Genomic DNA, 16927 nt, shown 5'->3' on the forward strand with positions numbered 1-16927 from the left:
TTTTTTCTGTTCCATTTAAGAGCAATACACCTGTGGGGCATGTGGGATTCAGTTCCAGTTTTATAACAATCTAATAGAGCACATGCATTCCCACACAGGTAAGGGCTTTTTCTTCCCCCTAATGATTGTTGGTTCATTTACATATTAAACCCACTTCATAACATGCAAGTTCCATTTATTGTACTTCTATAAGGAATCATATTATATGCTGAAATTCCAAAGTTTTTCAAAAGATTCAACCAGATCTTGAGCAAGGTTGCCCACTTTATTATAATTCCAGACTAGATACTCCAAACTGTTAAACTCCCAGGTGGGAGGAATGATTTGGTTCTCCTTTGTTCAACAATACCTTTTGGTTATTTGCAACAAGGTTAATTGGAAATGATTCACTTCTTTTGTGGATGCATATCTCTCAGATCCAAATGAACTAGTGTTTTAACCAGGTTTAATATAATCAGATGCTCTTGAATGAACAAAAAGTGAGTTTAATAATTACTACACTAAAGAAGAAACACTAACACACTGCACATACAAATAGATTAGAAATGAGGTGGGTCCAAAAAGATAAAAGTTAGAAAAACAGGTAAGCATTAATCTCTGAATTGAGCAACACAGGGATGGATAATGAAAGATTCTTGACTCTGACCTTCACAACATGCCAATACTCAAATCCAGCCTTGTTCCATACAAAAGCATTCAATCTCTCTAGCACACTTCAGTAGAGTTGAAACTGGCTTTTTAATCTCTGACCTTGTGAATTCTTCAAAGGGAAAAACAAAATATGTTTCCAATTTGGGACATCATCCACAGGGCGTGGCTTGTTATTGAGCAAATGGCCATCAGCCCACCTTTGTAGTCACAATAGATCATAGTCCGGCCTGTTTAAGTAGTCATGCTTTGGAGATGCTATCACCTGATGAAGGAGCGTCGCTCCGAAAGCTAGTGTGCTTCCAATTAAACCTGTTGGACTATAACCTGGGTGTTGTGTGATTTTTAACTTTGTACAGCCTGTTTAAAGTTTCTTTGATATCTTTAAATGTTACATCCAGTTGGTCCCACACAGAATTTTTGCCAGTTAGGCACTGAATTTATGCCTTCAATTATTTTGTCTCTGTAGCAATACTTTAAAAAAGACATGTTTTGGGCTTAAATTGTTGTAATACAAAAAGGTATCTTTTTAACCTATAATTTTTTTTACAAGTGATATAAAAAATTCTGCCTTTTTTTTAATTTGCCATATAAATGCTATGCAAAATAAAGACCTGCACTGAAATTTAGAAAGATTCATAGTTGTGAAGAGTGTATAGTTTGTTATTTTGATAATATGTTTTGAAAGCAGCAGTCATATTTCAACAATTCGTAGTATTTTACAAATGAAGTTAACAAGCATTTTGAAAACACAATCATTGTTGCTGTTGGATGGATGGATGCAGCAGTTCTACATTTGAAAGGGATCAACAACTTAAATTGCAGAAAAAAAGGTGCTAATTAGTTAGCAAGTCAGCTCTGATTTGTAGAGGTATTGCCATGGAGAATACACCAATAAATTACTGTCCCAAACAAGCACAGAAAATGCTAGAGAAATGCAGTAGGTTTGGCAGCATCTGTGGAGAGAGAAAGAGTTAATGTTTTGAGCCTGATGTGACTTGCCAGGAAAAAAGTGATGATCTTGAATTACTTATTAATGGAAAACTTAGCATACTCTCACTTGTTCTGCAAATATTCTCCAAAATTGAATCCCCTTTACAATTGAGGGTGATGTTCTGAGTTTTTCAAATACAGGCTGATTGAGTATGATCAGTAGTGTACCTACCGTGGACAGCTGGAGGAATATGTTCTTTGATACCACTATTGATCATTGGAACGTACAGCCTGCGTACTTGTGCTGCACTAATACTAATTTAAGATTGATCGGTCAGACAACCAATATGCTAGCTATAAGTTACATATGTTGAAAAACATGGGCCTTCCACAGCAAGAAAAAGGAACATGTATGGGCATTCTGCCAGTTTCGTATTAAAGAGAAATATGGCAGATTTTGATGTTTCTCCATGGCAGTGCCTCAATTAATCTGGGTTAATTTGTCAACTGATCAGCACCCTTTTCTCGGAGTGTTAATTATTATTCCCTTCACTTTTAGCATGCTTGCACCTGTCTTTGTAAACACAAGACAAAACATTTCAACATCATGTCTGTTTTCAGCAATATTCAATTCACTACCAAATAACTATTTAAGATAAAATTTTAAATTATATCATTTGAAACACATCAAGCCTTGATGTTTATTAATTGCAGATGAATCATATGATATAATTAGCTATTCCCAATCACATTTAAAATATGTGGAAGTGCAATATTTTTAAAGTTAACAGATGAATGATATTTGTTGAGCTAGTCCAGAATATGTGGAGATTTAGAACAGAGACACTTGCCTTTTTTGCTACAAGAACTGCTTCTTTTAGTCTAAATTCTTTAACATTTGTGATCAACTTCGTGGGAAGCCATAATTAGCCTTTCATTCAGAAAGTAAGGCTGGAGAGATCCGGTATGATTTGCCAATAAGTTTTTCCTTCCTTGTAATTCTGATCATATGATGCTTGTGAACATTTAGTTCCTGTTCCATGTTCTATCCAGGAAATCACACAATGTCATTTTCTTATTTACGTCCTTAAGAATTGGGTCACCCTTAGAGCAGCATTTTTTTTTTAAATGCATGATTTCTCTGACCAAGCCTACCAACCAGTTTGACCCTGATCAATTTGGCCCTCAAAACCTAGACAAATTAGAACCAGTCATACTTACATCCTCAATCGGATATCAAATTGTGTTAAGGTCAATAACATGAGAGAAATGGAGACTTTTGTGAACACTCATTTAAGCATTCTGTGTGGTCCCTAAGGTTTCAAGCAACACATCTATACGGCATGTTGATACTTCAGCTCCAATGTATACCTAAGGGACCTGTTAAATATTGCCCAAAAAAGCAACTCCCAATAAGTCTGTTGAATATATATTACAGTGCTACCATCAGGAAGTCTAAAGGCTTAATGAACATTCTGAAAAAGTTGTCCATAGGGGACACATGCATTGCAGCTAGAAAGAGGCATCTTACTGATCTTCAAAAATATAGTTGCAGGTCTGTCTTATTCTCATGAAATTCCTCCCTCTACTCCTTGTGTGTCTCTCTAGAAAGAAGTTTATCCCATTTTTGGATCTGTTGGTAGGATATGAGTGTCACAACAAGACTTAATCTTGAGAACATTGTGCTTTAGTCTGACAAAAAATACAGAAGAACTGTGGATTCTGGAAATCTGAAGCTAAACAGAAATTGCTGGGAAAATCTCAGCAGATCTGATAGCATCTGAGGAGAGAAAACAGTACCGTTTTGAGTCTAGTGACCCTTCTTCATAACCTCAGTCATGGACCTGGAATGTTAACTCTGATTTCTCTCCACAGATGTTGTCAGACCTGCTGAGATTTTCCAGTGGTTGACTTTGAGGTGTCTTTGTTCTCTTAACGCACATTTTCCACATGATTTGATTCACTACAGTGTGGAAACAGGCCCTTCGGCCCAACAAGTCTACGCCGACCCTCCGAAGAGCAACCCACCCAGACCAATTCCCCTACATTCACCCCTGACTAATGCATCTAACACTACGGGCAATTTAGCTTGGGCAATTCACCTAACCTGCATATCTTTGGACTGTGGGAGGAAACCCATGCAGACACTGGGAGAATGTGCAAACTCCACACAGACAGTTGCCTGAGATAGGAATTCAACCCGGGTCCCTGGCGCTGTGAGGCAGCAGTGCTAACCACCGTGCCACCCTAAATGCATGCAAAGACAGATTATTTAAATGAACTATGTGCAACCAGAAATAACTGGATGTGTGATGACACCAGTTATAGCGTGACAATATATCAAGATAAAAACTAATTCATTTGCAACTGTCTTTTTGCCTCGCCTTCTGAACCTATCTCCTCTCCCACCCCAACCAAAATGGCTGTTATGATCTCACTCTAATGATGTCACGAGTTTGTTCCAGACAACTTAAATTCCTACAAAGTTGTTAATCCTCTCTTTGTTCTCTGTAGCCTTGTAATCCATTTGATTTATTTTATTCTAGCTGATAATGAAAACAGCTTAGCAATTAAACAGGTGCAGCCACCTCGCACCGCTGCTGCAACTACATCTACTTCTACTTCTGCTACTACTACCACCTCAGCTGTTGCTGCTCCTTCCCCAGAAAAGAAGAATGCTCTTCCCCAGAGCAACTGCACAAATGATGGTATGTACTGTAAAAGCACTGGGTAGATGGGAAGAAAAAACTGTTTTCAGTGTCTAACGTGAATACATTGGTGTCACTTGAGCTTGAATCTGGATTTCATTTTCTAACTAATTCTGATCAAAACAAAATGTTAAGCATACTGAATAACACCATACTTCAGAATGGTAGAAAATGAATTTGTTGTAGGATTCAGTTTCACAAACTGACATGTTCAGGAGTGAAGCAAGTGGCAGTTTAGCACTTAGAGTTAATACAGCAACACAGATATTAGGAAGGTAAATAACTCTCATTTCAAGTTCACAAGTGCTTGCCTCAGCATGTGAAGACTAAATGATAAATGAAGTGGGAATAGGTGGAATAATATGTCTAAGCAAAAAAGCAAATTTGAGGGCAGTTCAATCCATTTTTTTGAAGAGTCTGCTTAATAAGTAAAGGTGCAATGAACTGGAAGTAACATAACTGTCATGTGTTTTCTATTTTGTCCAAATTGGATCCTTGATTTAACTTGTTCATTTTCTTTACATCTGGCCCAAAAAAAAAGTATTCACCAAATAGGCACAGAAGAAAATTGTATTTTTAGTCAAAGCGTTGGAATGTCCTGCATCTAAGATGGTCACTCCATTCATACTTTACTTGAATGCAAAGTGAAAAAAATAAGGATAATGCTTTACTGAAACATACCAAACTTTCACTTTTCGTGAATCATGTAATGCGCCAGGTAATTTAATAGATTTAGTGATCAAGGCAATGTGAGTGGGTTAAGAGAATAACTGGATGCATAATTACAAGTGATATGGCAAAACATTTGTATAATTTGAACATTTACTTTTTAAAAATGCAAGACCTCCATTAACTATCAGACTCTGACTTAAATAACTTCCTAACTAGACAAGAATATACAATAATGAAGCTAATCTTTTTAGCACTAGTTAAGAACGATGACTGGTACCAAAGCACAAACAAATAAACACACAGAATACTACTATGATTCAGCTTTGCACAACTTCTTGTGCCTAATCCAGACAAATTAATGTTAAGTGACTTTGGAAGGATAGCTATCTGTACTCAGCTTTTAGTTCTTGAAGACTTGAGGAATTTCATCAAGAATTATTAATTCTTGAAAGTTTTGAGATAGTCAGCCTGCAGAGCCTGACTGTGTTACTTCACAGCTTTTTGTAAGGTATGTTTGATGAAATCTCAATGTCTTTAAACATTAAATTGGATGCTTCAGACTGATTCCAAAATTTGTGTGATATAAGGGGCCACCTACTGATCACGGTTGCTCTTGGATCCCATTCAGTCCTTTCAGTTTTAATTTGTGCATTTATATTTTGCTGCTGGTATTTATGGTTAATGGTATTCTCTCCTTCAAACATTATTTGAATGTAAAGTCATTCTACCTCTCCCCATCTCTCTTGCTACATATCTCTCTCTTGCACATGCACCCCAAACCTACTGCCACTAGACTATTAAGCTAGCGACCCAGATAATGTTCTGGGGACCCAGATTCAAATCCCTGCATGGCAGATGGTAGAATTTGAATTTAATTTTAAAAATTCTGGAATTGAGAATCTACAGATGATCATGAAAACATTGTCAATTGTTGGGAAAAACACATCTGGTTCACTATGTCCTTCAGGTAAGGAAATCTCACCTGGTCTGACCTACATGTGACTCCAGACCCACAGCAATGTGGTTGACTTTCAGTTGCCCTCTGAAAGTCTCAAAGAAATGAAACTGAATGGATCACTCAGCACCAACCTAGGTACTGGAAAAGACAATGGCAGAAACAGCCCTGTTGACACTACAAAGTCCTCCTTACTAGCATCTGGGGGGCTAGTGTCAAAATTGGGAGAGTAGTCTCATAGACTAGTCAAGCAACAGCCTGATGTTGTCTGTCAGATATGATTGTGAATATGACTATGTCCCAGACACCACAACCACCATCCCTGGATATGTCCTGTTCCCTTCAGCAGTATAGATCCAGCAGAGGTGACAATACAGTAATATACAGAGTTGCTGTGCGAGTCCTCAACTTTGACTCCAAACACTATGAAGTTTCATGGCTTCAGGTTAAACATGGACAAGGATAACATTGCTGATTACCACATACCATCCTCCCTCAGCTAATGAATCAGTACTCCTCCATGTTGAACAGCACTTGGAGGAAGCACTAAGGGTGGCAAGAGCAAAAAATTTATTCTGGGTGCGGGATTTCAAAGTCCACCACCAAGAGTGACTTGGCAGCAGTACTACTGATCAACCTGGTCGGGTCCTAAAAGGCATAGCTGCTAGACTGGCGTCTGCTACAGGTGGTGAGGTAAGCAACAAAAGAGAAAAATATTCTTAACTTCTATCCTTACCAAACTGCCAGATGCAGACGCATTTGTCTGTGACCGTATCAATAAGAGCGGCCACTGCACAGTCCTTGCAGCGATGAATTCCTGCCTTCACATTAAGAATAATCTCCATCATGTTGTGTGCCACTATCATTGTGCTAAGAGGCACAGAATTCAAACAGATCTAGCAATTCAAGCCTGGGCATCCCTGAGGTACTGTGGGCTATCAACAGCAGCAACATTGTACCTCAGCACAATCTGTAACCTCATGACCCAGCATATTCCCCCATTTAACCATTACCATCAACCCTGGCTCAGTGGAGAATGCAGGAGGGCATGTCAGGAGCAGCACAAGGCATATCTGAAAATGACATGACAACCTGGTGAAGCCACCAACTCAGCAAGTGATAGAGCTGAGTGATCCCACAACCAGCGGATCAGATCTAAGCTGTGCAGTCCTGCTGCATCCAGTTGTGGACAATTAACTCATTAGAGGAGAAGGCTCCACAAATATCCTCAACCGCAACGATGGAAGACCCCAACACACCAGTGCAAAAGATAAGGCTGAAACTTTTGCAGCAATTTTCAGCTAGAAGTGCAGAGTGGATGATCTATTTTGGCCACCTCTTGTGGTCCCCAGCATTACAGATACCAGTCTTTAGCCAATCCGATTCATTCCACATATTATCAAGAAAAGTTGAGGCACTGGATACTGCAAAGGCTATAGGTCCTGACAACATTCCAGCAAGAGTCCTGATGATGTGTGCTCCAGAACTTGCCACTCCCCTAGCCAAGTTGTTCCAGTACAGTCACAACACACGCATCTACCCGACAATATGGAAGATTGCCCAAGTATGTCCTGTACATAAAAAGCAAGACACATCCAACCTGGCCAATTACCACCCTACCAACCTATTGTCGATCATCAGTAAAGTGATGGAAGGTGTCGGCAACTATCAAGCAGCATCTGCTCAGTAATAACCTGCTCAGTGATATCCAGTTTGTGTTTCACCAGAGCCACTCAGCTCCTGACCTCATTACAGCCTTTGTTCAAACATGGACAAAAAGAGCTGAATTTCAGAGGTGAGTGTGACAGCCCTTGACATCAAGGCCAACTGAGTGTGGCATCAGGGAGCCCTAGCAAAACTGGAATCCTTGGGTATCATGAGGGCAAACTTTGCAGTGGTTAGAGTCATACCAGGCACATAGAAAGATAGTTGTAGGTGTTGGTCAACCATCTTCAACTGCTTCATCAAAGACATTCCCTCCATCATCAGGTCAAAAGTGGGGATGTTCATTGTGCAAAAATAAATGTTCAGCACCATTCACGACGACTCAGACTCTGAAGCAAAATGTGTCCAAATGCAACAAGATCTGAACAATATCCAGGCTTGGGCTGACAAGTGGCAAGTAACATTCGTGCCACACAAATGCCAGGCTATGACCATCACCAATAAGAGACAATCTAACCACCACCCCTTGAAATTTAATATCATCACTAATTCCCCCACTAACAACATCTTGGGAGTTATCATTGATCAGAAGCTCAACTGGACTCACCACATAAACACAGTGGCTACAAGAGCAGTCAGATGCTAGGAATACTACAGCAAGTAACTCACCTCCTGTCTCCCCATAGCCTGTCCACCATCTACAAGGCGCAAGTGAGGTATGTGATGAAATACTCTCTGCTTGCTTGTATGAGTGCATCCCCAAAAACACTGTAAGCTTGGCACCATCCAGGACAAAGCAGCCCGCTTGCTTGGCACTACATCTGCAAGCATCCATTCCCTCCACCACTACTACTACTTAATAGCAGTAGTGTGTATTATCTACAAGATGCACTGCAGGAATTCATCAAAAATCCTTTGAAAGCATCTTCCAAAGCCATTACCATTTCCATCTAGAAAGACCACCACCTTCAAGTTCCCCTGCAAGCCTCTCTCCATCCTGACTTAGAAATATATTGCTGTCCCTTCACTGTCACTGGGTCAAAATCCTGGAATTCCATCCCTAATGGCATTGTGGGTCAACCCACAGCAGATAGACTGCAGTGGTTCAACAAAGCAGCTCACCACCAGCTTTTCAAGGACAACTAGGATCAGGTAATAAATGCTGGCCAGCCAGCGACACCCACATCCCACAAAGTGAATACATTTTTTTAAAAAAATCACTGAGCATGTTATATCCAAGTAAGCATAATAACAATTTTGTTAACCTGATGAAATTACTACAGTCAACAATTAAACAATCTCTATGATTGTAACTATAGGGGCCTCGTGTAGCTATCAGAAAGTTCAGAGTTGAAAAGGCATCTAGAGCAGCTGTGAAATAAGAACAAAATCGATCTGATCTGAAGGAAGTTCTGGAGTATTTACCATAAATTGTACTAGATGTTGTTTTTAATTATAAAATTTGTGGGCCTAATCGGTATCCACTTCAATACGATTCCTGAATCAGTACTAATATTGTCTTACAACTGTATAATTCAATGTCGTTTTATTTCACCCTCAGAATGAAATTGATAAGAGTCTGAGGTTTTGTAGCTGTTGTTGGCGATGGCCGTTTAAGTATACAGTACAATGCACATGGAAAGTATTTTGCCACGGCATCTGGCTTCTGCACGCTAAACTTTTGAGAGTGGGTCTTTTCAGTTGATAATGGAAATTCACCCATTCAGATGGTGAAACGTACAAATGAGACTGTTACTGCAGTAATTTCCAGTTTGTAACGTTTGATGGGAGAATTTTTATCCATTCGAATTTCTGTTTGTATAATGATTTATTTTCATTTGCAGTGAATAGCTCAGTCCTTGAAAAAGAGCGCCAACTCATTGCTGAGAAGTTGCTCAAAGTAATGTGTTCTGATCTGAACGCACTGACTGTGGTAAACGGAAAAGACTTTATCAAACTTGCTCAGACACTTGTTGATGTTGGTGCACGTTATGGATCCTTTCCTGTGGCTGATATCCTTGGGGATATGAATACACTTGCTCTGAAACATCTGCCCAGAATGTACAACCAGGTGAAAGTAAAAGTCACATGTGCACTTGGAAGCAATGCGTGCTGGGGAATAGGTGTCACCTGTCATTGTCAGAATGTTGGCCCGGAGTCGTACTACATTCTAACAGCACATCAAGTAGAGGGATTGCAAATGAAAAGATACGTGCTTGGCATTAAAGAAGTGGATGGCAAAGAAACTGGTGAGCAGGTTCACCAATGGGTATTAAATGTACTTTCAGAATTTGTCATGTCAGAGATGCGGATAATTTACGTCACGGATAGCAAAGTCAGTTCAGCTACACTCTTGAAAGCTGGAATGTGCCTGCGATGTTCAGCTTGTGCATTAAACTCAACAGTAAGGAGTGTGCTTAATGAAAGGACATTACAAGCACAAAACATGCCAGAAGTTACTGAACTTGTGAGCAACTGCATACAGTTAATGAGCTCACTTGAACAAGATACCATCAGTCCAGAGTTAACCAGCCTTCTTGAAGGGCAACAGGTTCCCTGTTGCTGGAATTCTGTTGCAGATTCTCTCCTCCTTGTACACGAGAAGTACGAACAGTTACGAGAATTGATCAGTGGAAGGAAAGAACTCAAGCACCTCCAAAATTGTAATAAGGGTTTGTTGAGCAACCTCACAGCCATTTTGGCTCCAGTAAAGCAGGCTGTAATAGAACTGAGTTGTGAAAATAGACCAACATTACAGCTTGTGCTCCCAACCTATATAAAATTAGAGAAACTTTTCACTTCCAAAGCTAATGATGCTGGCACTGTAAGTAAACTCTGTCACCTTTTTCTGGAGTCTTTAAAGGAGAACTTTAAAGTGGAAACTGCTCATAAAGTTGCAATGGTCCTTGATCCACATCTGAAGCATTTACGGTCCGTGCCGCACTACCAACAGGAGGAAGTAATCAATCGAGTTTGTGAAATGATTTTAGATATTGGACAGTCATGTGAAGATGCCATTGAATTTCAACCTGCAAGAAAAAAAGTGTGTGGAATTAATGAAAACCTGAAAACACCGCCAAAGAAAGAGGTGAGCCAAGATGAGCGAAAAGATGAAGTCTTTCAATATTTAAAGGAACCTGTGTCCAATAAAACTGTGGATCTGTTCAGTTACTGGTCAAATGCCACTCAAAAGCATCCTAAGTTAGCCAAACTTGCCTTTTGGCTTTTGGCTGTGCCAGCTGTTGGTGCAAGAAGTGACTGTATGCAGAATTTTGGTGAGACATTTTCAGGAAAGCAAAGAGGGCAGCTGACACCTGAGGTTGTGAACAAACTAATGTTTTTGAGATCAAACTTGCAGTAGCTGCCTCTCTGACCTATTGGTGCTCTCAAGCAGAACTAAACCCAGGTGGTGAAGTCAGTTTTATTACATAACTTTTTCTTACTGTGATAATTTTTGTCTTCTTTCTGTGGTTGGGCCACTCTGTATTTGTTAAAATGTTCTGGATGAGCTGCCCTGATGACTTGCTGAGTTTATTCAGTGAGTGGCTGGACCATGCAGACCAGGAATGGCCCAGATTTGATCCCTTGTCTGTGCTGAGATAATGAGAGAAGAGCTGCAACTGCTTTTTTGGCCGTGTTACTATTAATCTAAATAAGTAGTTAGAAGCCTACTGATCATAGAACATGTGTCCCTGAACTAAGGATTTAAGTTGTATTGGTTGCACAGTTTGCAACAAATTGATTAATCTTACATTTTAATTGAAGCCATCCTGCCAAGATTGGAGCATGCATTAAGCTACAGGAAAGCTGTGGCTTGTCCATTTTGTGCTTCCAGCAACCACCAGGGTCAAATCTGTGTGATCTCTGTCTTTGTTACTGTTGTCTCTGGCTATACCATATTTATGTGTACCAAATGCACAAAGAAGAAAATAGTTCTTAACTGTTAAAAATAGAATGGTTAATGAAAAAATTGATTTTCAGCCAAAGCTAGAATCCTCCATGGTACTACACTCAGCCTGTGCTCTCCTGGTTTGTTTTGATGGCCATCTTTAATATAGGCAATTGTCTAAAATTACAATGTAAACAGATGGTGCTGTTGTATATTACTTGTCAAAATCAATGGAGCAGTTATCTTCTACATTGAGATATGTCTATTGTTTCAGAAGTGGTTATCTGACAGTCATTTATATAGTTAAAATGTTATGTTCTCTGAATAGGAAGTTCCCAGGCTATAAAATTTGATGTCCAAGTTAGTGGAACTTGAGAATTGAATATTAAATATTTATCTCGCTGAAAATCTGACTTTCAGATATCTGCTGAATGTATTGAAGAAAAGGATTTCACCAAAGTAGCTCCTTTTGAAATATACGAGGGACATTGGAAAATACTGAACACTTGTTTGATTTTAACTGGTCTTATCTTCAACTCGCAAAGCCATATACTAAAAACCAAATATTAACATACAACAATCCAAAAATACAAAGCGTGACAGTACTGTAACAAAAGTGACTTAAGACCTTAAACATGAAACACAACAAATGACCAAAAACAAAACACTGTATAAGCAGCTCCTTTCCCAGACCTGCAATGTAACTAACTCTTGATCCTAGGTAGAAGGTAGTATCAAAACAAATGGAAACTCCTAGAAGGACACCATGCATCAAGTATTTATTGGTATTTCCCTGCAAAATTCTATATGAAAGAAACAAAGTGCAGTTGCATTTACAAGGTGGTTATCTGCTTCCAGGAGCTACTTGTTATTCCAAGGCTTTTCATCCTCTCACTGAGGCTTGGTTCTTCTTATAGTGCTCTTGCAAAGGTTTGTGCAAGTTAATGTTTTTCTAAAAAAAAAGGTTCTTTCAATATTACCCAGCAGGAGTATGTCATTGCACATAAGTCTCCATTTGACAATGTCTGTATTATTCAAGCATACTTTCTAAAATATTTTGAACCTCAGATATCCTACCAAATACAGGAGAGTACCCATGGGCTAATTGCATTCATGATTAAAGTATTGGGTCATTGAACCAGGTGTTCAAAGTCTGAATGGTGTCCGATAGATTCTGAGAGTAATTTTGAATGGTTTTCTTAATATATGGATTTTTTTCCAACACAAAAATATACAGTCTGCCATTTAATGTATTCCTCAGATGAAAGTTGTACAACAAAATTCTTTTTTCCAAGTTGTTCCATGACCTTTTGCTGTTTTGCAGATTGTGTCAAACTTTTTGAAAGCAAAGAAAGACACAAATACTATACTATTTGATAATGTTTCAAGCTAGAAGATATGTAAAATTTTGATTTTAATACAAGGACACTGTAGTTGTATTAGAACTCTATGAATAGGAAGTTATATTTAAAATTGATTTGTTCAAAAGAGTACCAATTACTAAAGTAAATTGTTATTAATCCTGTGCAGCCAATCTTTAAAACAAACAAGCTGCTTGTTCATCTGTATATACGAATTAAACTAAAATGACAACATGTTGAACTGAAATTAATTGTGTTATTTAAGTGTGTTTACAAAATGAGGGATTTTCCACTTTTCCATTAGAATTAGATCCACTAGGTGTTATGTCAAAGAATACGCCCATTTGGCCTGTTGAGGTCATACAGATTCCCTGTAGAGTATAGAGCCATCTGGTCAGTTACATTCTCTTGCTATCTTCATGGTGCTCTGCATGTTTGCTTTCCTCAAGTGTATATCTAGTTTATTTTTAAAATTATTGATCATCTCACCTACCACTTTCATAGGCAGTCAGCTCCAGATCAATAGCACTCACTGCATAAAATAATTCTTCATTACTCCCTCCTGCTCTTGTCCAAATCCTTAAATCTGTCATGCCTCATTATTGTGGAAGCTACTTTTCCTACCTTATCCAAATCTGTTGTTATTTTGCCTATCTCTATTGAGTCTCCCTTCAATCTCCTGTGTTCCAAAAAGACCTACAGCTTTTCGAAGGCAGCCTAATCCCTCATCTCTGAATTACCTCTACTTTCAGGTTAAGTATAGAGTGCAGTTTAGAAATTTCGAACAAATTCTATTTAATTAAGATCTTTCAGGAAATTAGTTGGAGACACAAACCATCTACTTCAGGGGAAATAATATATTCAAACCTGCAACTTTCTGCCACCACGTACAAAGTCTTTGGATAATACAATTTTCATACTTAAGCAGAATCCACCTGTATACATGTCTATACATTCTAAAAATAAAAAAAAATAGTTGATGAAAATTGAAAAGATATATCAACGTAGTAACTTAAGCAGTTTAAATGCTTTCTACTCCACCTCTATCATATTAAAATTACAAAATATTTGTGTTTAGAATCCAGAGTAGGTATTCCAAATAGCCGCCTTTTTCTTGACCATGGACATTTGTCTAGCTGTGGTGCTATCCAGAAACCTGGCTAGTGTTTCCTCTGCTGGTCAAATATATTTTTTTCTTTAAAATGGAACGATCTATTTCTACAGTAGCTTGCGGAAGTATTATATGAAATGAATAGCATACATTATGACCATTTAAATAATCTTACTTCAATAAAAGTCCTCTGATTAAAAGTAAATTGCCCCAGAGCTTGACATATGTGGAGCCACTTTTATTGTAATGGGTGAATATTGTGCAAGCTCAAAAGTTTGGTCAGCAACTTTCATTCTGACTTGGATTGATCTAGTGGGTCTAGCACTAATGCAGAGAGGCCCTACATGTGCTTACGGTATTGGTTTATCGGAATTGTGGCTCTCACAACTGGGTCTTTTTCAGTTCCAGCCCTAAACTGCTCTTAATCCCTAGCTTCATGCCTGTTATAGAGTCATAGAGGTGTACAGCACAGAATAGTTTATTTCCTTTATTAGTGAATATAGTAGGAGAATTTACCAGTTGCTGAATTAAAACCCATTTTTATTCTGCTTATTAATACAATTTTAGCAACTATAGTTCTACAGCCCTTAGCCCTCCAGAATATGTTGCAAAAGCTCGCAATTCCAATAAGTATTTAGCTAGTCCTTATGCAAACTTTAACAGCTAAAACATCATCTTTTTCCTTCAGGAATCATCGGATATTCAGTATTATGATGGGATAAATCCATTTATTCTCACTGAACACTTCTCCATTCAGGACTCTTGCCAATATGAAAAAAAAGTCATCAACAATGTTTCCAGTTTCTAAAGTTCATCGTCACATGGTATCCATACAAATACTCCCTCTCTCGGCTTTCATTTTTGGGTATATTCAATATTCTGTACATCGTAATGACAACCACAGCTACTTTGACTGCACTTTCCCACATTATGATCCTTGTCTGGACTTTCCTCCATTTTCCACTTTCTTTCATTCTCCTACGATCTCCATCTTTACTGCATCTATTCTGACAATGCAACCTTACTTAATAATTAATATGCCTTTGTTCTGCCTCAACTGAGGATCCCACCCACTGTTATGATGCTCAACTGTATCTGTTTCATTTCATGCACCATTTCTAATTAGAAACCCTACAGTGTGGAAACAGGCCTTTCTGCCCAACAAGTCCGCACCACCCCTCCAAAGAGTAACCCCCCCCCAGACCCATTCCCTTACCCTTGACCTGTATTTACCCTTGACCAATGGGCAATTTAGCACATCTTTTGATTGTGTGAGGAAACAGGAACACCTGGAGGAAATCCACGCAGAGAATGTGCAAGCTCCACACAGGCAGTTGGCTGAGGCTGGAATCAAACCCCTGGAGCTGTGAGGCAGCATTGCTAACCACTAAGCCATTGTATTCCATTCCACTGTCCCCCAGTACTATGACAGGGTTGGCCTTGTTGTTGTCTTTCCACCCACAACAGCCTCTCTATTCAGTGGATCACACTTTGGCATTTTTGCCATGACCAGGATGGTGCTACTGCCAAGCACCATTCCCCTTTTATCACCTTGATCCCCTCCCTTTCCCACAGTATTTTCCATTTAAATTTTGGAGTTACAGCATCTGTTCTTTTACCACTTATGTTTCTCAGTATTCAAGGCCCTGAGCACTTCATCCAGATTAAAAGTGAATTAGTTGAATTTTCAATCTAGTCTACTGTATTCACTGCTGTCAGTGCAGCCTTCTCTACACCCGGGGGAGGAAGAGTCAAAAGGTAGATTGGTAACTACTTTGTGGAGCACTTGCTTAGTCCACAGGTGTGGCCACAAAACTTTGAGTTAACTATCTTTTAATTATTGACCTTGCCCCTATTCTGAGCTCTCTGTCTTTGGCCTCCAGAGTGTACTGTTGAAACATATGGTAAGCTTGAGGACTAGCATCGTTCCAGTCTCCCAAACAAAGAATGAAGCTGAACAGTTCCAGATCATCCCATCTGCCCTGATTTTTATTTTCTTTTTCTCTGCTGGTTTTGATTTCTCTTCACAGAGAAAAAAAAACAAACATTTGAGTCTGTGATTACCCTTCCTTAGAACCAGAGTTCTGAGAACAGGTCATCGGAACTGAAACATTAACTTTGAGTTTTCTTCACAGATGCTGCCAGACTTGCTGAGTTTTTCCAGCAACTTCTGTTTTTGTCTCCCTACTATTGTATTCCCTCCTCCTCACGATAAACAATAATATTTTAACTTTTTAAACTAATTAGCTGCACTCTAGTCTTTACAATTAAGTGTCTGAGAATGTCGAGAACCAACTGCATCTTAGCTCTGCAGTCTTTCACCATTTAGATAATGTGCTTTTACCATCCTTTCATCTAAGTAGTTTATACAATTTATAAACAGTTGAGGTCCCATCACTGATCACTGTGGCACACCCAAAAAAGACTCATTTCTGCCTACTTTTTTATTCCAGATGGCCAGACAATCTTCTATCCATATCAATATTTTACTCCCCAAACCATGAGCTTTTATTTTCTATGATTTATTTTTGTTCATGTTTAAATGACAATTGAGACAGGTAGCTGAGGGTCAGACTGTCTGCTGTGCTCATTTCCCTGAAAATGCAACAGGTATCTTCTTCAAAGTTTGTGCGAAGATTTGTAGCTCGGGTGCTTCTTGTTATGGTTCTGTTCGCCGAGCTGGGAGTTTCTGGTGCAGACGTTTCGTCCCCTGTCTAGGTGGCATCCTCAGTGCTTTGGAGCCTCCTGTGAAGTGCTCCTGTAATCTTTCCTCCAGCATTTGTAGTGGTTTGAATCTGCCGCTACCGGTTGTCAGTTCCAGCTGTCCACTGCAGTCATGCAGGAACGTGAGTTGTTTGTATGTGGTGCTCAGGCGGTTGGCACAGGATTCCCATTTCCTGGCTTGTCTTAGCGTCTCTCACCCGTAGGTGTTCAAAGTTTGTGCGAAGATTTGTAGCTCGGGTGCTCGTTGTGGTTCTGTTCGCC

At 39.2% G+C, this 16927-nt stretch overlaps 1 protein-coding gene across 10 annotated transcripts in view; it reads left to right on the forward strand.

The window, feature by feature from the left end:
- The window catches only part of znf618 (zinc finger protein 618), a 119484-nt gene extending 106419 nt beyond the window's left edge, over window positions 1-13065 (forward strand). For 9 of the 10 annotated variants that reach the window (XM_043720053.1, XM_043720054.1, XM_043720055.1 and 6 more), the window contains 3 exons: window positions 21-98; window positions 4128-4289; window positions 9426-13065. In XM_043720053.1, the coding sequence (XP_043575988.1) occupies window positions 21-98; window positions 4128-4289; window positions 9426-10942 (1757 nt within the window). In that variant the 3' untranslated portion in view covers window positions 10943-13065. The remainder of the gene's footprint in view (window positions 1-20; window positions 99-4127; window positions 4290-9425) is intronic. The other variant, XM_043720056.1, reaches the window with a different exon arrangement.
- The last annotated feature ends 3862 nt before the right edge of the window (window positions 13066-16927 follow it).

The sequence above is a fragment of the Chiloscyllium plagiosum genome, chromosome 30 (genome assembly GCF_004010195.1).
Source record: "Chiloscyllium plagiosum isolate BGI_BamShark_2017 chromosome 30, ASM401019v2, whole genome shotgun sequence".
Classification (NCBI taxonomy): domain Eukaryota; kingdom Metazoa; phylum Chordata; class Chondrichthyes; order Orectolobiformes; family Hemiscylliidae; genus Chiloscyllium; species Chiloscyllium plagiosum.